We start from the raw sequence: 25071 nt of genomic DNA, 5'->3' as shown, positions 1-25071 counted from the left end.
TCCCAGCATGCTTTCACAATAGAGAGCCAGCCAATAGGTGGCAGGGTATGCTGGGACTTGTAGTTTCTCAACACTTGTAGAGCAACAGGTTGGCCAGGCCTGCTCTAAAGTACTGCTGGGAAGTACACTATCAAATAAGGTATGCGTTAAAAACAGCCAGTCATGCTCAAGTCTCACTTCAATGGGCAAACACAAAACATGCTATGAGTGTAAGTTGGGCACAGTTGAGAAAAGGTTCCATGTACACCGAGCGTGTGAGAATCAGGTTAAGCATATAAGGCAATTTTTGTCAATGGGTGCCAAGCTCCTGCCTGTACTATCTGCACTGGAAACTACCTGTAAATACAAGCCCTGAATCCAGTTTAAATTGATTCACAAATAGACAAAGTCCGAAAAAGGGACACCTATATGTTATCATTATAATGGGGGTGGTCAAGCAGAATGTTTCAATATTTCTACTTCTTTCCCCTACTGAGTCAAAATATTATAAAGAAAAACAAAAACAAAACAAGAAATCCTTATAAAATGTACATTGTTTAACACATTACTATATTAAACTTTTTTTGCAGATTGTTTTTTGAATGCGTCATTGCACCTTGTGTGTATAATCTCAAGATTCCACACTATGTACAAGAATTACATAACTATGTATTATATCCTAGAGGTGTATATGTATATGAGTGACGATATCAGCTAACCTGAATTAACAAAACAAATAAAATGAAAACCCTGAGATGGTTGTATACATCATATTCAGGAATATGTAATTATATTTTTAGTTCTGTTTATTTGCACAGGTGTGACACCAGCCTACAGAAGTTGCATATTTCAGCTTCTTGCAAACACGGAAAATATTATTATTTTTTTTATAAACAAATAAAAAAATTCGGTTTATGGTTTTGTCTTTAGCTGCTGTGATACTTTGCTTTGGTACTTCAACAGCTTTCTACCACTTGTATGCGACAGGCTAGAACAGTTTAGTTTATTTTTTAAACTACTTGGTGAAAACGATATGTAGAGATTGCTGGCTCACTAGCTGTTTCCAAAGATTCGAACGCTTACAATGACCTGATCCCATAGATATTTGCAATACGAACTAATAGCAGTTACCTGCTTCTTTTTACCAAACACATAAACGTTGCTTCCAAAATTCAATCATGACACCAGTCTTATCTGTATTGTATTTACGTAAGTACAGTGTTCGTGCATGCTAGAAAATCAATGTACAAATCCCTGAAACAGGGGGGGGGGGGGGGTATTCAGATGACCAGTCTGCTACACATGCTCCCGTCTGTGGTAACATGTGTTGCAGCTCTGTAGAGCAACAAACCAACATAAAAGTGCACATGAAGCAGGTAACAGACACTTGTTTATAGGCCACTCAACCCATTTATTGTGAGTGCGCTGGATATTACTTCAGGACAAAATGCAAGTGTAGACTAGACCCTACTTTAGTTATGGCTAGTAAGTAAAGTAATTCTAAAGGGAAACACAGCTCCTTAGATATGCAGGTCACCAAGTGCTTCTGGGTCATCATATTCAGAAACTTTGGCACCCAATAGAAGGTGCAGCAGAATCAGGGCTCCATCTAAATAGGTCCAATCCCAGATATTACCAACCTTAAGGCAGAGGTGTGCAAACTGAGTCCCAAAATCTATTTCTGGGGTCCTTTGATTGGTAAGTGTGCAGTACATTAAATTGGGAACCATTATTTTAAGGGCACAAAACAGTGGCACAATGACACTTAGCGCCCAGTCTTATTGTGGGACTCCTAATAAAATACCTTCCCAGACATTCGTAGGACCACAAAAACAATTCTGGGATTCTAATTGGTGTTCCAACCTACAAATTGCACACCTTTGCCTTAATGAATGTCCACCAAATATGGAGCATATATGCCGTATCCTGACATCCCTCAATCTAAGAAGCCTTTGGGCATTTGGTCACGACATTGTCAAGAATTGGCAATGCTGTCTAATATTTACTGTAGCTGACTATTTACAATTATCTACAGAAGTTAGCCACTTTGAGATGTATATTGTATCTCTAGCTTGGCCTTCCATTATCCAGCAAATCAATAAATCGTGTCTAATGGAGTACTTTGTAGCTTTAAACTGGGCACACATCTATGCAATCATCATGCAGATCACATGATTCCCCAATATTAGTTCATATATGGCAAGTGTGTGTACACTCCCATGATCATGTTTTATCTTATCAAAATACATCTGTTGATTTGGTTAAACGTCCAAAACAAATCACGATCATTGATGGAACGATGTCTTTACAGCAGAGGATATGAGAGATGAAGATCACAGATCTGAAGGTAAATTGTGTAGGTGTATTCATATGAATCTGCATCTTTCATTTGTGAATCGTTAGACATTGCACAAATGTGTACTCAGCTTTAGACAGACAGTCTTCTGTAAAATCTTGGAGCCTCGGTTTTCCTCCTCATGATAATCCTTTAGGTAGACACCATTTTTGCCATCACCTTCCCCCATGTATAAATTTTACTATTTTTATCGTGATGATCAGCTCAATGTTATTGTTTGTTTTATGTATTTGATGTCTGTACTTGTGATTTTGTGTTCAAATTAAAATCTTAAAAACCCAATAACTAGAAAACAATAACAAAAACATCCAATAGAACAAGCAATCATCCGATCCACCATTGGTACTTGAGGATGGCTCTCCAAGAGATCCCTATGAATATTACCTATGGCGTGACAAAATGGTCACTGGGAAAACCTATTTGGTTATCACTATATGAGCAGATAACCTCTTACCATAACTACAGTAAGTAAAAGTGTAATATCACTTTGAAAGGCACCTGTTGATTCCTGATAAAACTATCACCTTACATAGATAGCACAATTCAGAGAACTCAAGAAACTGTTTGTCTAATGACTCACCTGCATTCCTTAAAGTCGTATATACACAGTTAAAGAGGTGGCTCTTTTTACTGACCGCTTGAGAAATTACCCCTGACCTAGATTATGTGGCCTGCAGGAACTCGAAGGACAGTTGGGACTGCTCACTATCAAAGCTCTGTGCACCAGATTGAACGGAAAGTTGTGCATCATGGAGATTTCTGGAAACTGCACAAGGTGGCTCAGACTGCAAAAATATTACATAAAAATAAAAAATCCTACATGCGTGTATATATGCTTAATTGCTACTGGTTCGCGTCACAATATTAAACATAACACTATAATCACATTTTGCATTCAGACATCCTTTAGAGTGAGTAACTTATCGTATCGCTTTCAAGCGCTTTTGCTATGAATAGTATCCTGCGCAACACAAATCACACATTTCCTGCAAACACACTGTCCAAAAGCGGGGTACATAGATAGGCTACAGTGGTCCTGTCGCCATGCTCTGTGTCTCCCATGGACCAAAGGATACACAGGGATTTCATATGCTCTTCTCACCGGAGCACTCATGTCCTTACACAACGCCCTTCAAAGAGATATATTTCATATTCTATCTAGAAGACGGCCGAGACCCTGTAGTGTGGGTGGTACAGCTCTGGGTGTACCAGTTAAGAATCAGGACTGGGCAGACCTGAGGTCATAGCTGATGAATAGGACTAGAGAATAGGGTGCATAAACATAAGCAAGCAAGGACTAGTATTGAAGACAGAGGGTGAAATTTAAGTAGCAGTGATGTGCCAGTCCATGGAGACACATCCTCTAGATTTTGTCTTCAAAAATCTGCTCGTTATCCCACTCGTCCTATAGACATGCGAGAATAAAAGGTGCAGAGATTCTGTACTGTATTTTCCGGTGGCTCCTCGCAGCCGATTTATTGCTCAGTTGCAAAATTTTTGTAATGCAGTTTTAATATCTTTGGCAACAAGTGTGGGCACCAACGCCCCCATCGTAACACGCCTAACAATGCAGTTACATTGCTTCGTATGACACATGTATAATTTTATATGTTAAAAGATGCAGAGTTGAGTGCAGGTATCACTGAACAAGCTTTTGTACAGTTTTGTGTGTGCACTTTATAACACAGAAATTGTATCTCCCCCATTTAGATATGAAGTCAGCAAGTAGTGCAGGTAAGAAGATTCCATATCACTGAGCCATGTTTAACAAATGTGTACCAAACACAGGGAGGTGGAAGGGTTAAGCAGAACCTCTCTTTCTCTGCGCTAACCTTTACAAACTGGACACAAAGCAGCCTTGCTCGTGCTCACGGGATTATGTGGCTTTGAAGCACAGTGACTCAGAACAATTGCTTATATTCGGAGAGATCCAAAAGTAGAACACACTGAACCTTCCACAACAGGAGAAATAACCAAACATCTTGTAGTAAACTACTAGTTGCATAACGACAAGTAATTTTAAAGGAGCACATTGTATTGAAGAAAGGCCTAAAACTGGTAGTCCTCGGATAAACAAAACATAAAACAATAAAACACACATTACATCTAAAGAGCTGGGCAGAAAAACAGTCCAACACTAGACAAAGTTGTACAATAAGTTTTTGATTTTTAATACACAACGTTGTTTTACTAAAAATAAAAAAAACTGTGTCCATATTTTTTTTTTTTTTTTTTTTTTAAAAGTGGAAAGGCAGTGATGCACATTTATGGGGACTCTCTGCGTTTCTTATCTTGGTGTAGAGGTCCGCCGTTCAGGTTTAGATATCTACATGACTTCTACATTCAGGAAAGTGGAACTGCAAAACTGGATACAGTCACAAGACCATAGAACTGCAAACATTGATGTGACTGTCTTCAACAATGGCTCATTCAGAGAGAAAATAATATCCAAAGCGAGGGGGGGGGGGTGCGGTTAAGACTAGTCAGGGAATTACAAGATGAGCAGAGATCGGTTTATGAGGTATAAATTCACATGCAAATGATAACTTTCATAACATTGGCCACATTGGTTTACTGGTATAGATTGTAAGCTTGCGAGCAGGGCCTTCTCACCTCTTTGTCTGTTTTACCCAGTTTGTTTATTAGTTTATTACGTTTGTCCCCAATTGTAAAGCGCTACGGAATATGTTGGCGCTATATAAATAAATGATGATGATGATGATGATGGTTACAATAAAACAACCTCCAAACAGAAAGTTCTGGCCGTAAGGGAGACCGATCTAGATTTATAGTGTAAAGCGTGTACATATATGGTGCTCACAGTACAATATTGTCTAAAGCTGGGTACACACTACAGAAATTTCAACCAACTTTTTATGCTGAGCGATTTTACATGCGACCGATGGTCCGATCGCTCGGTCCATGGACTGCATACACACTAGCCTTGTTTAGGCCGATAAAGGGAAGAGCAGACGTCCCTTTAGCGACTTTTTACAGCCATGTTGTCGTGAGCAATGACTGTAATTTCGTACGTACTGTTGTGGATCGGTCGGAAGTTTATACACACTACACAACGGAAACGAGATTGGAACGAAAATATTAAACGGAAAGACCAACCAAATGAGGCGACAATCGTCCATTTGGGCAGACTTTTGACCGTCGTGTCTCTGCACACACTGACCCAACTTTTTTAACGAGCGGTCGTATGTCGGCTGATTTAGCCGATTATTGGATGAAAACTGTGTAGTGTGTACCTAGCTTAAGGCTCGGTACACACTACAGACATTCTCCCAATGTGTAATAACGATATATAACGATTTTACCAATGACTGTGGAGGGGGGGTACCTGTATGCTGATTCATGTGTACACACTATACACAATTTACCTTCAGATCTGTGCTCTTCATCTGTCATAACAATCGGCTGAAAAGATTGCGACTCCACTCTATGGAGATCCTGATCATGAGTGCTTACACACTGCAGGATTGGAACGTCGCTCCATCGAACAAGATTTTTAGTCCAGTTTAAAAATCAAATGAAACAACATTACGTGCTTTGGAATGATCCTCGTTCATTGTTGGGGCGTATACACTAATGCAATATCGGGCCAAACACTCGTTTATCGGGCGATTGGCCTGAAAATTAGCTGCAAACACTGTAGTGTGTACCCTGCCAAAGGTGGTCTATGGACAGTTCCACTACTCCTGCAAGACGTTCTCAAATAAAAGGGAAATAAAAGGGAAAACCCTCCTTTATCTTTTTAGGGCAGGAGAAGTCATTGCCTTAGGGACTATGTCATTGTTGTAGATTTTGTCTGGCTCTAGTCTAATACAATGGGAAAGTGATCAAAGAACAGGTTTTGTGACAGTATAATAGGGAAGAGCCTAATTATTGGAAAGGCTATCCATTTTATTGGTGAAATCCTCCTCCTCCAAGACTGGTCTTTCCTCTCATCTATCCTCTGTGGTTGAGGCTCCTTTTCAGGCATAATGCAGTGTTCTCCTGCTACAGCATACTTAAGCTTGATTTATTTGTGTGTGGATTTGGTGTTCCTTAGGCTAGACAGTATTTCTTACCACCACAGAAAACATCTACCCTATTGATTCATCATGCAGAAATCCCTGGAATTGGGTGTGTGGTTTTAAAGGAAAACTAAAAAAAACTTGTGCATAGAGTGTAGTCTCTCCTGTAACCATGGTTTTCTGATATAAAACGGGTGTAACGGTGCCTATTTAAGGAGCAGCCATTTTGCCATGGTCACAAAAAAATGGAAGCTGCTAGATTACATATTATATTAACAGTTGCTCATTCTTTAGGATGTAAGCTCTCATGAGCAGGGCCCTCTTTCCTTGTGTGCTCCTTCTACTGTTCCTTCACCCTCTGTACCTCTTGGCCGGCTTCGCTAGCCCTGTTTTCCCTAGCTTTGGCCTTCTCGCTGATTTCTACCATCACTTTCACTATCTGTCCCAGAGTTTATCTAATTTGCTTGCTTTACCCTGTCACCTGTGTTTGTATATATTTTTGTATCATGTTGCGTCTTGGTTCAGTTTTCTGTATATGTAATGTACGGCGCTGCGGACCCTTTGTGGGGCCTTATAAGTCAAAGATAATAATAATAATTCTAAAAACTGGGCAACGGCTATACAAAGGGTTCCCATAATAATTGTAAACACACTAAAACTTACTACCAGATTGAGAGAGCCAGACAGTCAGATCTAGCAGCAGGATCTGTTCAGGAGATCCAATGACCTTAAATTAAATGGTTCCCAATTAGGCACAAGCATTCATTTATTAGGAGCACTGCCTACCTGGCTTCTGGGATCTGTGCCACTCTGTACATTATCCTCATTCATTTATGCCATTATAGGTGCCACGAGGAGTCCTCAGTGCCGTATATAGGTCTATTACATACAGACACATTTCAGTGGCAATAATTCTTCACTTAACATGTCCTTGTTTCTATTGTGTATAAAAGCCGCAGTAATTACAGTCAATATACATGTGTATAATGTATATTTTAAATTAGGCTGGGAAGTTGGAATAGTATTTTTGTTAACCTATAAAAAACAAAAAACAAATAAGACAAAACAAAAAATAAAAAAAACTTGTATTGGAAAACAAACAGTATTAAACTAATCAACTAATACAGAACTCTCAACAGTGTTCAATACTTAGTAATAGGGGCGGGGCTGCAGGGGAGACTTGTGAAATCTTACAGAATTAAACTTCATTGTATTATGTGGAGTCTTCCGTCAAGCCGTGACAAAATGCAATAAACAAGGGCCACCAAGAGCAGAACTGCTTCTCAAGCTGCCCACACACGTCCAGCTGACGACCAGATCTGACAAGTGCAGGATCGCAAAGGGTCACTTCCTGCTTCACTGTCATTAACAGCGCACAGGCTGATGGATATAATCACCGACCACATTGTGCAACCAGTTCAAAAAGTGGTTTACAGGAGGTAAACCTCATACCTCAACCAATTCAGTTATAACATTGCTTTGTGGAAAATGTGAGAAACAACTGATGTGCTACACGTGGAAAACGGACTGATTGAGTGCATATGTACATACTGAGCAATAGACAACTCTTGTCTATGACCAAACGCAACTAAAAGCAAAACACTGTTGCATAAAGTGGCATGAGTTACACAACCATCATCTCCGGCAATGTTAAAGTTTTCATAATATCAAATTAACATAAGCAACTCAATCATTAATACAGGTGGTTGTCTTTTCCAATGCCTCAGCAAGTTGTTCCACGTTATATAAAGGCAACAGATCTGGAGCATTAAGGGAGGGGGGATATTTAATGTGCCCCCTCCTCTTATGACACATCCAGCCTTCCCCTGCCTCTATTGTTCATCCACATACTTCCTTTTTCTTATTTTAGCTATAGAACACACAGGAAAGTCACATCAGTTAAACGTCTCATGTCAACGATCGGCGAGAAGATCTTCAGTTGCTTATATGCTGGCTGGATTTAAAAGTTACAGGAACACTGTATATATACAAATTTAAGATGAAAACCACAACATTCTATGTATAATTACAGATTGGTGCCTGACCAACATGTTTTTGCGTTCGTACCAGTGTCTCCACAATTAGTAGATTATGGTTATTTTATTTCTATTCTAACATCAGAAATACAATGAGCCTATCTTTCCCATGTACATGAGCTCCAATTACATTTGTTTTTTGTCCATATTAGCAGCTCTGAAGAGGACAAGGTTAGGGCCAAGCTTTAGACTGGGGGCTCACCTGTGTGTTCGGCCTATAGCTGTATTAGAACACACAAAGAGCTCTGGAGTGTTCACAGGCTAAAGCTAGGTACACACTACAGGCTTTTCACCTGATTATCATGTCAATCATAGGATAAACGACCCCATATTGCATTAGTGTGTAAAGCACATCGTATCATTCCATTTGATTTTATAAACGGACTAAAAATCTCTGCAGAATTTGCCCGACATCGTTCCTTCTTTTCTAGTGTGTATGCGCCGTGTAGGCAGATCTCCATAGAATTTACAGAGTCTCAATCTTTTCATCAGATGGTTATGCCTGATGAAGAGCACAGATCTGAGGGTAAATCATGCCAGTGTGTACATATGAACTGGCACGCCGATAGGGATTTTCAGTCAATGGTAAAATCGTTAACGATATCACATCGGGATGTAGTGTGTACCTAGCTTTAGACCATTAGACTTTAGAACATTAACAAAACACTGCAATGGAAACCATACTATAAGAAGGATATTTATTAAAACTGTTCCACAGGTAGCTGTACAGATAAAGGTGGTGTCACTCATAACAACCATTCAGATTTTTTTTCTAAATTAAATGCAATTTTGGCCTCCCATAGACCTATATCAGTGGTGGGCAACAGGTGGCACAACGCAGGGAGGTCAGGCAGCATACCCAGAGGGGGGGGGAGTACAGTGTGCTCTCTGTTCAGCCCCTTTGAAGGCTGGAGGGCTGTGCTTGCAGCTCTACAGCTATTTTACGTTGTCCCTCACTAGCCTATATGCAGCCATGTAGAGGTAGGTGGGGGTAGGGTAAGTAGTAGGCATTACAAACTTATTCTGTTTTAGGTGAATCCCTTTACAAAAGTGTGGCGGCAACCGTTTTATAGGATATCATCATGAGAATGCAGCCTATGCGTTCACAAAAAAAAAATCAGTGATATCAGCGAGACACTGTGCCTCATGCCTCCTCACATGCTGAGATTTCATGAAAATTTGCTCTTGAAATGCTATTTTGTAAGAGTTCCTGTCAACTGCACACAGTGAAGGCATCTAATTTGTGAGCTGAACCAGTAAGCAACTCATTAATTTCATAGTAACATTACTGAGGTATGTCCTGACATTTATGATGCATGGGTTGTAAAATGAATGCATGGATGTGTGATCCTTGAAGGATGTTAGATTAGCCTACAAAATGGATGGCTCCACGGTGTATAGGCGACAGGTTCACTTTGAGAAAAAAAAAAAAGTTTATCTTAAAAAGGTGGAGCAAGATCAATTAATCTTGCAATGATCGCTGAGGTAGTGTCATTTACATATTAGTTTAAAAAAAACAAACAAACTACCTTAATTAACATGTACAAAACTGAAAGTGTAAAAATCAGACTAAAATAAGCCTAACTCAACTAAAACTTTACATGCTACATACAGTTTGAATGTTGCTCCTACATTATTTTGTAGAAGTAACATGCAAATTGCAATTAAGCATTTCAGGACTGGGTTAGACAGTGGAAGAAGCAACAGCTCAGACAAATCACATGTGCAATACAACACAGACAGGAAGTGTTAGCTGAGATAAGGAATGCAGTCCCTCCTGATGACATCCACAAATGGGAATGAAGGGCAGACTGGTCCAGTCTGGGAATGCAGTAGAAAGAAAAGGCTTCCATGCCTTCTACCCCCTGCTCTGCGGGAGGAGCCTGACAGGCGCCTGTGGCTCACATCGGACAAGCCACGCTGATCATTGCAACTGGTAGCTGAGAAGAGGAGTACAAACCTCAGCCAGGGGATTGTGGCAAATAGAAATGCAGATTTCTAGGCGTAACGGAAAAAACGTGGGCAAGATAGGAAGTTGTTGCTGCTTGAAGCAAAAAGTTCCCTTAACTCTGTGTGATTGCTTTGAGCATTAACTTTTTACCTGCAGTAGAGTCCAAATATAAAAAAAATATTCAATCACATCTCAGTGAATAAAGAAAGTAACCTGAACACTGGTAACAGCCAGTCACAGAGGAAGTGATGAGGCCACAAGTGTCATTCTCTATTCTCATAGGTTTAAGAAGCGACGTCACTTTCATACATTCAGTATGAAACCAAGCAAAAAACAAAAGGCAAGAACTAGTGTATGGGACCCAACGGGAGTCTCAGGCCACAAAAAAGTGGCAAGCTAATTTATACTTCTACATACACACTTTAATTTCACATTTTAGAACTTGCTGGATAATGGGTTTTTCGGAGAAGAGATCTGGTACCTTTATCTACACACAGAGAATGGGCTTTAATTTTCCTGGGGTTTCTTTTTTTTGTTTTGTTCTTAGTGTATGTTGGTTTTTTTGTTTCCTTTCTTTCAAACAATCCCTCCTCCCCCACACAGTCAGAATTCCTCAGGTATGCGATTTAAATGGAAGAAACTGGGATCTTGCCTCAGGCCTCAGAGGGGTGGACTAGGGAATCAGACCAGACTATCAGCACCAGGATTCTAAAACCTCCCCGCTCTACAACCCCTCACCATGATCCACACAAGAATTGGTAGAGAAAAACTGAGCCAAGTAGAAGAATCACAGAACATAAAAACAGACCTCGACCTGCTCACTTAATTCCTGGGAGTGCCAATAAGCCAGTCACAAACTGGTGGCAAAGATCAGATCCTTTTCTAGCAGTAACTTCAGATCTATATGGTGTTTTTACAGATATTCTGAATGTTATACGAATTAAGCTTTATTGTTCTATTATATTAATATTTCCTTGTTAGCCAAAAAATGTTCTGCAATGAACGAGTGTGATTATTACAGGGCTGGTTTACAAACTAGAAACTAATATCATTTTAGTTGATGCAAAAAAACAAAAACAAAACAATTTGCAAGTGATGATTAGGTACATTACAGAGCACTTAAATTACTCTGCATGTAAACATAATTATACATGTGGATGCACTGGGATCAGTTTTCAAACTAAATGAACTGTAACATGTAATGCGGCTACCTAACACGCAAAGCAAGAGTAATTCTATATGTAACCCCCCACAACCAGCAGCTAAGTCTTTAGTACCCAGAATCCTTTGAGACTGCTTAACTTTACACATTTCTCTGAACAGGTCACCAGATTGACTCTGGTAAAGGGGGTTGGAGAAAGCACAAGCAAGATATTTGGTTGGACACAAGATGTTTAGCATATGAATCAGACCTCAATATAAAGAGGTCTTTCGGAGGAGCCTGCAGTAATCCGATACCCTGCAAATGAGGAATTTCTAACAATTGCAAATGGGGAAAAAAACGCAGATCAGCTAAAATTGACTGCAGGCCACTGGTAGCAACTTGGATACTAGTTCAGGTTGACGAAGCAGCGGAGACATGTACAAACTCGGAGATAAGCACAAGCCAATACAAAGTGCCGCAGCTGAACAACGCATACCTGAACTCTGTTTTACCTTCTATCTAGAAGAGCCTGCACTAAAATGTGCTCCAATGGCTGGTTTAGTGGAACAAGTGGATCTCATCTATTCAGCAACTTTCATAGACCAAGGGCTAGATTTACTAAGCTGCCGGTTTGAAAAAGTGGGGATGTTGCCTATAGCAACCAATCAGATTCTAGCTTTCATTTATTTAGTACCTTCTACAAAATGACACCTAGAATCTGATTGTCTGCTATAGGCAACATCCCCACTTTTTCAAACCCGCAGCTTAGTAAATGTAGCCCCAAGAGCGGGTGTTTGCAACAAGTGCTGTCCGACAAATGTGTAACACCAATAACAATGACAATTATTGGACTGTGATTTAGCACACCTCAAAAAAAATATTTAAACATGGGAAAAAAAAAAAAAATACTATAATTATATCATGTCCTCTACTTCTCATACAACATGAACTATGACAAACATTAACGCATTAAACGTTGGCTAAGAGTGGAAAGTGGTTAATGGGTAGGGAAAGGACAGGTGCCGATTTCTTTGCTTACAAAAAGTATAACATGTTTTGCCTTATAAAATATAGGAACATGGATTGTTAATAGGCACAGATTAAAAACAAAAGGCCCAAAATAATTCAATTGTGAAGCACTTTGCAAAACTTCAGCAGGAATACGAGACATAGGATGAAAAAATAACCACCACAAATCCCACCGTCTTGCAGGTTACACAAGTTAGCACTCAGCGTAGTTGACATACAAATATGAATGGCACTGCTGTTCCAATTATAGATTGCAGATTGAAACCCAGCTTCACTTAACTATAGAAATTCTAGGAACTGAGTTTGTTTTCTTTTAGTTTGTTTTGCTCTTGATGTGCAACAGGGGCGAGAAGAGCCTGATACGCCCCTAAAGAGGGGTCCACCCGTGACCCTACTGAAAAACAATGCTCATTTACAGACATATAAGTGCCTGCATGGTACATTTACATAGTCTGTTCTGTAAAAGGATGGTGTTGTTTTCTTGCTCAATGAGCACCACGCACTGACCTGTTTGCTTTGGTTGTATGAGGATGTTACTCTTATATGGCTATGCATAATGGGGTAATATCAAAAGCCAGTAACCACAGGGTCTTTGAAAACCTCCTTTATTTTTCTATCAAATGTAATATAAAAGACATTGAATGGCAAAAGACAACATAGAAGACCCATAAAAACTACCAGGCTGTCTATCACTGATTAACAGAAACACTCCAAACCCCTACAGTCCATATTGTACTAGCCTTTAGTGCTCCCACAGGTCTTGGTTTTTACTAGACGGGCCGGTTTACTTTGCACTTAAGCTCACATTTTTCTCCACAATTCAGACTCTTGGGGCTAGATTTACTAAGCTGCGGGTTTGAAAAAGTGGGGATGTTGCCTATAGCAACCAGATTCTAGCTTTCATTTATTTAGTACCTTCTACAAAATGACAGCTATAATCTGATTGGTTGCTATAGGCAACATCCCCACTTTTTCAAACCCACAGCTTAGTAAATCTAGTACTTGATGTTCTCAAACGTCCTTATTGTCGTTTACTTGATTTGGCTGTCAAAGGAAAGTATGGGAGAGATTTTATGGCCTATGAACAAACTACATATAGCATGGATGCCCTAGCTTTTCAATTCACAATAATCAGAGCATTATTAGTGTCCCATAATATGTTGTACAGGTATGATGCTGTCCCGGCACATAGGTACCCTTTCTGGGCTGTGACACACCTTTCACAGCCAGGAAGAAAGGATCAGATAAACATCTTAAAACAAATGCAGAACAATAGTAAAAAACAACAACTGGAAAAGGATAAACAAAAGAAAGGAAACCACATAGAGATTACTGTCCCAATGAGAGAAAGACTTCTAAAGATCTTAAGGATTCAGACAAAAATAAATAAAAAATACTGACCTGATCGCCAGCCACAGAGAAGACAAAGCTAGTGAGCAGCTATGAAGATATGCACGGCATTTCCCACTGGTGAGTGGGTGTTATTCAGGCTCTGAAACTGAAGGGCTGTCCCAGTTTTCATCTGGTAACAGAACTGTTAAAGGAGCAATATGGAAGACAACCATGTGCTCACAATAGCTTGAAGCCAGATGTTTGACTTACGACATAATAGAGACAGCAGAAGGTGTAAACAAAGAATAAACGTGTGAACTGCCCGATAGAGACTTTCAGCACACCAACACATAGGTTGGATTACAGCTGGTATGTCTATTTGCCTTGGGCTTCTTCACATGGAAGACTTTGCCGAGGGGTCTAAATTGTTACAGCAAACATCTTTAAAGGTGAACTTTCTTAGAAGGTCTCAGTTACACAAGTTTCTTCACTCTGCTGTAAAGACTTTTCGGAGCATGGGAAAAAGGTTTATCTTCTATTGCAGTCTAAGAATGCAAAATTCATATAGCTTTGTGTCAGGAGGGAGATCTGAGAGACCAAGCAGTCTCATTTGCTCTTAGAGAATTTTTAGCAAGGACCTCACATGCTATGGCTCCCGATCCACAACAATTGACAGAAGAGGGAAGAAAAATATTGTCATTATGGGCGAGTATTTTATAGCTACGTAGCATCCATGTTTGCCTCATACTGCTGGATACATTTTGTTTGTACTTTCATTGTGATTCCCAAGTGCCACCTGGGACCATTTATACGCTAAATTCAGAAAACCATTACTGAATACAGAAAGTTACACCTAAATTAAAGTTTATTAGAAATAAAAGGAATAAAATTAGCAACACCAAATTATTTAAAATCTTGTTAGAGCTCTGAATGCAAGTGTTCCATATAGAAGGCTATTTTTCTAGGCAAAAATGGAAGCTAAACATCTCCTTAGTTTAGGATACTGCATTCATTACTTAACTAAATATGTAATGGAATATGAAAAACAGAGTTTTATAGTGAATCAAGTTGTATTTTACCTATATAATGCCAATGGAAATATATATTTTACTGAAAATTAGTAATAGTCCTGTGGACTTTAAGGGTTCATTCACACCTATCCCCTGTTAATGTGCTAGTTAGCCACTAATGCCTGAAAAGTGCATTTAAGGTCAGATGAATGGTTTTTATGGGCTCGTTCCCACCATTGTGTACTAAAATTTTAACAACACGTTTCAAGTTTTAGAACAAGACGAAACCTTTTTCTCATCTTTAAGGCGCACTCTCGCTGCAAATTACAGTGTATTCCCCAGCAGCTATTTCCCGGGTGCTCCACCCGGCTGTTTTTACTAGTCACCCGGCTCCTGGAGCCTAGCAGAGTCCTATTATAATAGAAGAAACCATTGTTTCTCCTATTAGAACAGGCAGCATGTGAACACTACAGCCAGCAGTGTGTGTTAAGCTAGGTACACACTACACAGTTTTCATCCAATAATCGGCTAAATACGACATACGACCGCTCGTTCAAAAGTCAGGTCAGTGTGTGCAGTGACACGATGGTCGAAAGTCTGCCCAAATGGACGATTGTCGCTTCATTTGGTTGGTCGTACCGTTTAATATTTTCGTTCCAATCTCGTTTCCGTTGTGTAGTGTGTATAAACTTCCGACCGATCCACAACAGTGAGTACGAAATTACAGTCATTGCTCAGGACAACATGGCTGTAAAAAGTCGCTAAAGGGACGTCCGCTCTTCCCTTTATCGTCCTAAACAAGGCTAGTGTGTATGCAGTCCATGGACCGAGCGATCGGACCATCGATCGCATGTAGTCGATCGGCATAAAAAGTTGGTTGAAATTTCTGTAGTGTGTACCTAGCTTTAGACCAGTCCTGGCAGGAGTGAGCAATAACCACCAACATTTTTCAATATTATTGCAAAGTTTTACACTACCTCCATCCAGCCACCTGGCTGCAACATTTTCTGGGGAGCCCACCGAATTATATTGGTAAAAATGCAAAGCATTAAAAGCGCAGGGAAGACTTGTCAAAAACCTGTCACTAAAATGATTCTAAAGCGTTTGTTTTCATGCGTTTGGCCCTTTTCCCAGAGCACGTCTGAATGAGCCCTAATAGTTTCAGTATAGTATTATACTGTACAATAATATACATTTTTTTTTAAATGCAAATAAAAAATTAGGTTCCGCAATCAGATCCCAGCAGTTTGTGGCTAGAGATCAGCGCTGGGAGACACCTTCAAAAAAGAAGAAAAAAAAAAAAGTATATTTTTATTTATCTGTAAGTCAAGTTCAGCACAGAGATGGAGAGAGTCCACACACCAAATGCAATATTTAACTCTTTAGGGTGCCAGAATGTTTCTAAGTGGTAAAACGGATCACCATAAATACTGCTGATGCTTCCTTTTTGGTCCCCTGTGGGAGCTGTACCTTTAACAGCAAAGCTTAGCAGTGGAGAATGAATGATTACATGGAGCTCTGGAATGCGTACTGGGCCTGTGCCTAGTGCAGTGAGGGGTTGATATAAGGACACAAGGCAACTTTAGAAGCCTATCCTTTATCCTAACGATGACACATGTTGGAGAGGGTTTTGCAGACTGGGCAAACAAGCAATGGCAGCGAACACACCACACACCAGCAAGCATAATGTTAAAAGCGGCAGCCCTAGCAGATGTTTGGGGCTTTGGCGCTTGTCAGATCCTATTAAATGGTGAATTCCTGACACATAGGAGGGTTACTCTACGTACCACTGTGTTAATTAAGAAGGATTCAAGAAGCCCTTAATTATTCCGAGCTCTATTTTGTGGAAAGGAAAAATTACAGATTCTTGTTTCCCTTATGATTGCTATCAGACCCAAAAGGGGAAAAAAACCTGTTCTGAGGAACATCATCATTTATTTATATAGCGCCACTGATTCCGCAGCGCTGTACAGAGAAATCATTCACATGAGTCCCTGCCCCAGTCTAAAATTCCTAACACACACACACACACACACACACACAGACTTGAGTAAATTTTAATAGCAGCCAATTAGCCAACCAGTATGTTTTTGGAGTGTGGGAGGAAACCGGAGCACCCGGAGCAAACCCACGCAAACACGGGGAGAAACATACAAACTCCACACAGATAAGGCCATGGTTGGGAATTGTACTCAAGACCCCTGCGCTGTGAGGCAGAAGAGCTAACCACTTAGCCACCATGCTGCCCCAATATATCTACACTGGACAATACAGAGAAGGCTAATCATTAAAATTCATCATGCTAGTTTTTACATTTCTGCAACATATTCAATGGGATATTGAAGTGTATAAACCAAACAGGCTGTGCAATAAGTAAAACAAACACATGAAAAGGACAGTAGTACACATCAACCAATCAACGTTAGACAATGAAAATAAATATCTAGTTGCTACTATTATAGCACACATGCACTTTTGTACTAAACAACTGTGTGTGATAGATATATATATATATATATATATCTATCTATCTATCTATCTATCTATCACACACATTAGCAGGTATTTGTTTATCATTTTAAAGGTGCTTAGTTTTCAAAGTTAGAAGTGACTAAATCTACTTACATAAATTAAATCCCACTTCCCATCGTCACGGCAAGATCATCAGTATGTATCCTCACGCCGTCTTGCCACGGAAATAACCCAGAGGCATCATTTAGAAAACATCAAAAGATATTAAAACCAAGAGGAACACCATGTTCCTCAGAAGAGAGACACAGCCAGACCTCATGCCATGAAGATCCCACTGTGTGATGGAGAAGAATTTCAATACTTGCAATTTGTAGGAATGGACCCCAAACGAAAGAATATTTTGTGAGCACTGGTGGCAGTACACACTTAGGAATAAGTTATTTCAGGGATAGTCAGAACTGAATGCCACAAACAAGCCACCATAATCCCGTATGGGCCACATTATCCTTGCTGTCCTATGGCATTGATGTTTTACCACACAGCTCTTAGTTCTGCTGACAGCTAACTGCACTCTGCATCTGGTCTCTGTGGTCTCACCTTCACTAACACATTAATAACCTCACACACATTACTATCCTGATAGAACAATTCTCATCTGAATGAATCAAATGCCGATTTGTCAGGGTGAAGCCACAAACTGTAATAGTAGGGTCTTTTGGTGAATCAAATCTTTGTATGTGTCTGACCAGGTTTACGATACACCCTAGGTAATGGGGAAAAAAAAGAAAGGAATAAAAACACAAACAAAACAAAAATCTCCCAGCAGTTGAATGCATTATGTTGCAGTTACTAGAAGGCATGTCATTGCAGAGACATTAATATCTGTGGCAATAGCAGACTCCATACTCAGGTGCGTACAGAGGACACGTATAACATACAGTTAAACTGCACCTAAGGTAAAATGCTATTGTTTTACCAAGTGTGCGAGTAGTCTTAGTTGACTATTCTATACCATGTTCTCCTGGGCCTCTTTCTGCTCTCTTCCATAGCCTTACAAAAGGATTTCCTGTTCTACAGGAAGTTAGGTGTGCATCGGATGAGGTCATCCCTTATGGAAAACAGCAATTCCAATCTCTTCTTTTCTGACTATATTGTATTATTTATTTTTTTGGGGGGGGGGGGGGCGCAGAAGATTGTCTTGACAAAAGTTCTGTTCTCCTGACCCCTTATAACCACAGCACTGCATAACACCATGAAGAGAGGAGATTATGTCTACAGGTGATCTGAACACCATCACCTCATCAATGGCAAATCCGTATGGTGGACCACAAACCTGACCCAGATGCTCACTTAACCACCTACAGGAATAGGAACAGATTTTATGGCTGTCAGAGAAATTGAAGCTAATCACGGACAGCACCAAGGCAGCATTTACAGCATTCAGCTGATGGAAGGGTTAATGCTAACTGAAAATCTGTGCCATATGCTTCCTCTACTGGTACAGACAGTTTCCTTTACACGAATAAGCATTAGTACGGGTGAACAAGCTATACATCCGATATGAAGTAGTTCTAGTACAGTTGATCAAGCAGCACAGCTTGGAATTAACTCTCACTATCACATGAAATAAAATAATGCTGAACTCGCACGACTACTGAAATTGTTGAACAATAAGGGGAGAACAACAAATAACTGCTATAATTTTTCCAGCCATATACAACATAACAATTTTAGGGAACAAAGTGAAATTAATGGTACCCAAACTTTAATCTAACTTTTTTGTTAATCTCTAAACTTAAGTGTCAGTTTATTACTGTTTTAGGATGCGAGAAAGGCAGTTCCTAATAGAATGTACTGCATATATGACAATCACGGGACCCCGAAACAGTCTGGGACCTAGACTCACATGTTGCACACCTATGGTCTAAAGAGCACATGTTTCCTACACACAGCAGAAGCAGTCCCTTTTGGGCTTAACAAACATTCAAAATAATGCAACTAGCCAGGGAAAACCTCCATGACCAATATTAAAAGGGGACAGGCTACTACTAAATTATTAAGCTTCATGCTCAGAAATATCAGTTAAGCCACAAAATTGCTGCCTCTGCAGACAACGAGCAGGGCTGGACAAATACTGGTTGCCACAGCAACTAAAAATGCACCCTAGCAATCGGAGAAAGTCCATCTTTTCTCCGGAGATCAGCCCCATCGTCAGTGCACCTGTCAGGACCAATCAAAATCAGACCCAGCACTTCGCTATAACACGGCAATAGTAATAGTGTTCATTAACAAATACAGCTACTCCTACCAGAAATAAAGTGTCTATAGTAATAGCATTTAGCAAGGCTGATCGCGGTTGCAAAAGTTAGTTACTAGAAAGGTGTTGGACTGTAATTTCTTAATTTCTTTTTTGAGGGGTGCAGGCCGATGCATAATGTAGTGGGTATGATGACCAATTTAATCAGGTCCCTGACTTTTGTAATCATTTTGCAGCACTTGTTCTTAAAGACTCCCAAAATGCTCTGCATATTGGCTGGATTAAGCATCAGGGAAATCATGACAGTAACATTTCTGACCACACAAACTCCTGGTGACTCAAATGGGAGTTTCCATGCCTATGAACCAAACCAGCTCCAGAATGAAGCAATAAGCACACAAGTGACCCATTTCCTCACTGTCGGCTATACAGAGAAGGGTTAATTTTCCTTTTACAGTGTCAGAGGTTGTAAAGAAGGCGAGGCTCACAGCATCCAGAAGAAACTTTCCATACATGCATGGCAGGAGTATAAACATACACAACTTCCTCTTCAGCTTCAAATGTGACATTTTAGGTAACACAACAAGTTTATACTAAAAAATGTACAAAACTAGACTATTAAATGAAATACATTCACAGCCCAGCGACAGTGGAGTAGATTTATAGGTGGGGAATGAAATGATGGGGGTAGAGGGAGGGTGGTGTTTACAAAATCTAGCGGTCTAGCAACTTATAGCAGCCATGCCAGCATTTCAAGACTCTCGTTAACTTCGCAGGAGATAGTTGAGATGAGTTACATGTCCGGCTGTAGCTGAAAAGCCTGCTAACGATGCTGGGCAGACAGACCTCTGCTTCTCTGCCAAACTCCGGCTGTGCCAATCCAATGCAAACAAACCTCATGGCTTTACAGCTGACAGCCACTCAAAAAGATGTCTACCCAGGCACATTTATCACACACGATGGCCAGCATACACACAGACATGTAAGCCTGGTCCGGCTGCCAAGTCATTCTGAAAGAAACAGAAGGGTAGCAGAGGCCTGCTGTCATGGGACATTACTAATATGTGATCCAGTCTGATATCAATATGGAAGAAGAAATAAAACGAACAGGCATATTTCAATAGACTTGATTTCTATTAAAAATTAACAAAAGGTAAAAAAAAAAAAAAGGGGGGGGAAAAGGAAGAAGCTGCAAATATGACCTTAATTTGGACTTGGGTGGTCTCCAATATACTGTATACAGTTACTGTTAACCTCAATATCATAAGCCATGAGATTACTGGTAGCTGAATAAAGATTCTAAAGCAGTGATGGTCAATCCGACAAAGGACCTGTATGTGCAGCCCTCCAACCCGGAAATAAAAAGTGCTGCACATTACCTTTAAATTCAAGAATTTAAAAAACCCCAGCACCACCTCACATCACTCATCCCTAAGAAGCACACCCACAAGCATGCTCCAAAATTCCACCACAAGCTCAGATCTCCACGATTGCCTGTGCAGAGCAAGGAGGGAGAACACATGGTGCAGAATGCATTGCACCAACAACTCCTGTGTGCTACATAATCTCCCTGCAGTGTATAGGGGTGGTTGCATGACACAGAAGCCAGCTACTCCCATTCAGTCTTATTCCCTGCATTATAACAAAGCAGGGAATTAGGCAGATCAGGAGCAGCTCAGAAACACCCGTTGCCCACCTCTATTCTAGGAGTTACACATTTGTAAAAACTTGTGACCATGCAAAAATTCAGTGGTGTAACCTATAGCAACAATTCACTTTCTATAATTTCCTAGTACAATTGAAGACATGTAAACAAACACCTGATTGGCTGATAAGGGTTACAACATCTGATTGCATTTACTTGTGCTACATTGGATAGACACCTGCTACAAATGACTGTCTTACAATGTGGCAGTCACTTGCAGTGGAAGCAGACATTTATGGTCTAAACCAAGGGTAGGCAACCTGCGGCTCTCCAGGTGTTTGTGAAACTACAAATCCCAGCATGCTTTGCCAGTAGATAACCAGCAGATAGGTGGCAAGGCATGCTGGGATTTGTAGTTTCACAACACCTGGAGAGCCGCAGGTTGCCTACCCCTGGTCTAAACCAATATACACGAGACTGTAGTCTATGTCCCACCAAGACCTAGTGATACCACCGAGGCCTTAATATTGGTTCTGTCACTTTATGCAAGTGTCAGGTATACCTTAAAAAATCTTAAGTGGGGAGGGATTTCCCCAATACACACTTTAGCCACTAAGAAAGTATATATTTAATAGACAGGTAAATAAAATAGGACAGGTAGATTTTAGACATATGACTGATACTGCAAGGGGATAAAATATCTGATGCCAGGTAGTTACTTGTATATACTCTGACAATATGGACTTACAAAATGTAATTGTACTACTGTACCAAATACAGGTGTCTACATGGTGTACAGTCCTGATTGATAGGTTTCAAGGAAGCACAAGATCTTATACATTATAGGGTGGTGTCAGATTCTTTCCATCTCACAGCTTACAAGGAGCACTTAAAATGTTCTGTGTAATATGGTCTGCTAAATATAATGTACTTTAAATGGAGACGATTTTTATTGCGCTCTTTAAAAACTTATCCAAAGCACTGCTGTCAGTATATTAAAAAAGAGTTTGCAACATCCTCTCTGTTTTACTCATAAATATTATTTCAATTTGTTGCTATTAGACCCTGCGCTTTACTTGTGGAGCGAAACTTATTCGTGTGACACCAGCCATGTGTGTAACGAAACGACACTGGGGAACAACATATAAAATTTTACACCATCAAGACTTATTTTAGAGGTACGCGTGAGTTAAAGTGGCCCAGCAAGTGATACTAAACACAGATGTTGGCTTGTCAGTGATCTGTTACAAATGATCAAGTGGATTGTTTTTACTGTAAATATAGAATGTGTGGAGGAAACTTGTTGTTTCACTGCCCCACGCTGTAACATTCAAAAATAACTGACTCAATCGGTCTGAACTCTCAATAGCATATCTTACTAACGTTTACAGAGACTTATGGCAGTGCATATATTCCACTGAATCACAATCATTCATTCAAAAAGGTTTCAGGATACATTCAGACAGGAAAAAAAAGCAGCCAGGCAGAGAATACTGCTGTAACAGATAAGACATGTGTTAGGAAAATGCATTCTGTCAACAGGTAAATTTGAACACGCAGAGTGTGAAAACATGTGTATTGGTAAATGAAACCCCTAAGTAAGCTTTAAATACCTTAATTAGCGTCACGAAAAAGTAAAAAAATTAGAAGGTAACAAAAAAAAAAAAAGGTTTATTTCAAAGACCATTGGGTATTTTCTACAAAGTCGTTACGCGACCAAAAAAATGTTGGTGGACGCTGATAACTTGGCCTGTCAGCTGCTGTGCACTCCTGCTCTGGAGTACCCCTATGGTGCAACTTCCTAGTGTGTGAATCATTCACTGCGCTGCGTTATCTGACACATCATGACTGGTTTAACCCTTCAGAACCAAGACAATGACTGATGCTACTTTACTGTAAACTTCACTCATTTCCTCGGTGCTACAAAGCACTGACTCAACACCAGTGCCATCAAAAAAAAATATCAGATATTAACTCTTTCTGTGCTATGAATGAGTAGTTTAATGCTCACCGCCCACCCGGAGATGCCTTTCAGCACAATTTCAGGAAGTTCAGTTCTGCTTTATATACAGAAAGGATAAATAACAGCACCAGAATTTAACTACATATAACACTGGTGCAATCAATGGTAAGCGCAAGTAAAAATGATCAGCTACACCAGCACACTGAGCAAGTAAACATGAGCAGAAAGGCAGGCATCTAGCAATCTTTGACAACTTGTACCATCCCATGATCTACAACCAACATAACTCAAGAGTGCTACAAGTGGTTATACAGACCTGGACAGGAAAAAGCAGTAATGACGGTTGTCCATAATGACTGAACAAAATATTTAGTAATACCATAGTAACCGTATTAAACGAATTAACGAGCTGTTGACAATGAATTAACTATTAATGCACGTCACAAAAGCAAGCTACACCCCCTAAACAACAAATATTGGCATCGCTCGCTGATGGCTTACTTACACTATCAGAAGCAAAAGGCAGCTAAAATAGTCCTAAGCATGTGGGTGACCAAAATAAAAGTGAAGGGGAGTTTCAGAAGTTTTCCAAACTAAGGAGGTGACAGTTTGATCACTAAAGAGGACATCCAAAAAGGTTCAGCTGGCTTTTCTGTTTTAAACTTAGCACTAAAAAAGACACATACTGTGCCCACAGTCTCCCCATCATCACAGCTGTACAACAGGCTCAGACAACCTGTGGCTCTCTGTACATTTCAGCAAATACACAAAGCAGGATTGGCCACACAGGGGTTGTATGTAGTGAGGCAACAGCTGAAGAGCTAACAAGTTCCTTTTTTTATACTGTTGTACATGAACATGTTTCTTAACCACCATAATTACAAAGGACTGTATAATGCAAATATTAGTTGATATTATATAACAACAATGTCTCATGGCTTACAGAAATAACACACAATCCTGATTGAAAAGTCCTGGACACAAGTTTCAGCAACTAGTGGTTCTTAGGCAGTTGTGGAACTACAAGTCCAAGCAAGTCCTGTCAGCAGGAATGGCAAGCTGAGACCTGTAGTTCCCCCACCAATGGAGAGCCCACAGGTAGCCTACATCAGCTACCTGAATACACTTTCCACTGGATCACAACAAAGCCTGAGAAAAGTAAAATATCTTCCAGCCTCAGAAACACACCGACTGTTACCACCTCCACCGGGGTTCCCTCCGGGGATAACAAAGAGCAGAGACAGGGGCTCTTACCGCGATCAGGGTGCTGTTCCTGCACTGCTCCCCGTTGCTGCTGGCGCCGTCACCCGAGTCCATGGTGCCGGTGCCGGCCTGACTGCCCCTGGCGGCGTCGGTGCTGGCAGGCGGCGGGGGCTGCTGCCTCTGCTTGCCAGCTCTCTTGGCCTTGGCCTGCAGGCAGCGCTGGTGCAGATGGATGGTCTGCTGCCGCTCTATCTCCAGCCTCTCCCCGGCCACCGCGTCGTAGCGGGACTCACAGTTACCGTGGTGTCGCCGGCACAGCTCTATCCGCCGGCGGAGGCGCTCCATCACCGCGCTGTGCCGGGGAACCACAAAATCCGCCATCTGGGGAATATGAGAGCAACCTGTTCTCCCCCCCACCCCTCCCGCCTCACAACAATCCCCCAGACCCTCTTCGGCCGCTCGCCATTGTTATCTGCGCAGCCGCCATCTTGAAACTGCTTTTCTTTTTTTTTCCCCTTTTTTTTTTTTTTTTTTTCCTCTCAGTACTGGACTGTGACGTCATGGGAGACATTCTCGGCGCCCAACCAATAGGCGCCAACGTGGGCGTGACCGACCTAGTGACGTTGTGTTTTGTAAACGTAATTGTTAGCCGGGGAGGCGGTGTTGGAGAAA

At 40.6% G+C, this 25071-nt stretch overlaps 1 protein-coding gene across 1 annotated transcript in view; it reads right to left on the bottom strand.

Moving 5' to 3' along the window:
* The window catches only part of MAML1 (mastermind like transcriptional coactivator 1), a 52969-nt gene extending 28132 nt beyond the window's left edge, over positions 1-24837 (bottom strand). The window contains exon 1 of the mRNA XM_075210017.1: positions 24451-24837. Coding sequence (XP_075066118.1) covers positions 24451-24780 — 330 coding nt within the window. The 5' untranslated portion in view covers positions 24781-24837. The remainder of the gene's footprint in view (positions 1-24450) is intronic.
* Between the last annotated feature and the right edge of the window lie 234 nt (positions 24838-25071).

Source organism: Mixophyes fleayi, chromosome 4, assembly GCF_038048845.1.
Source record: "Mixophyes fleayi isolate aMixFle1 chromosome 4, aMixFle1.hap1, whole genome shotgun sequence".
Lineage (NCBI taxonomy): Eukaryota > Metazoa > Chordata > Amphibia > Anura > Limnodynastidae > Mixophyes > Mixophyes fleayi.
Note: the sequence above shows the minus strand (reverse complement) of the source record. Positions and strands in the feature narration are given on the sequence as shown.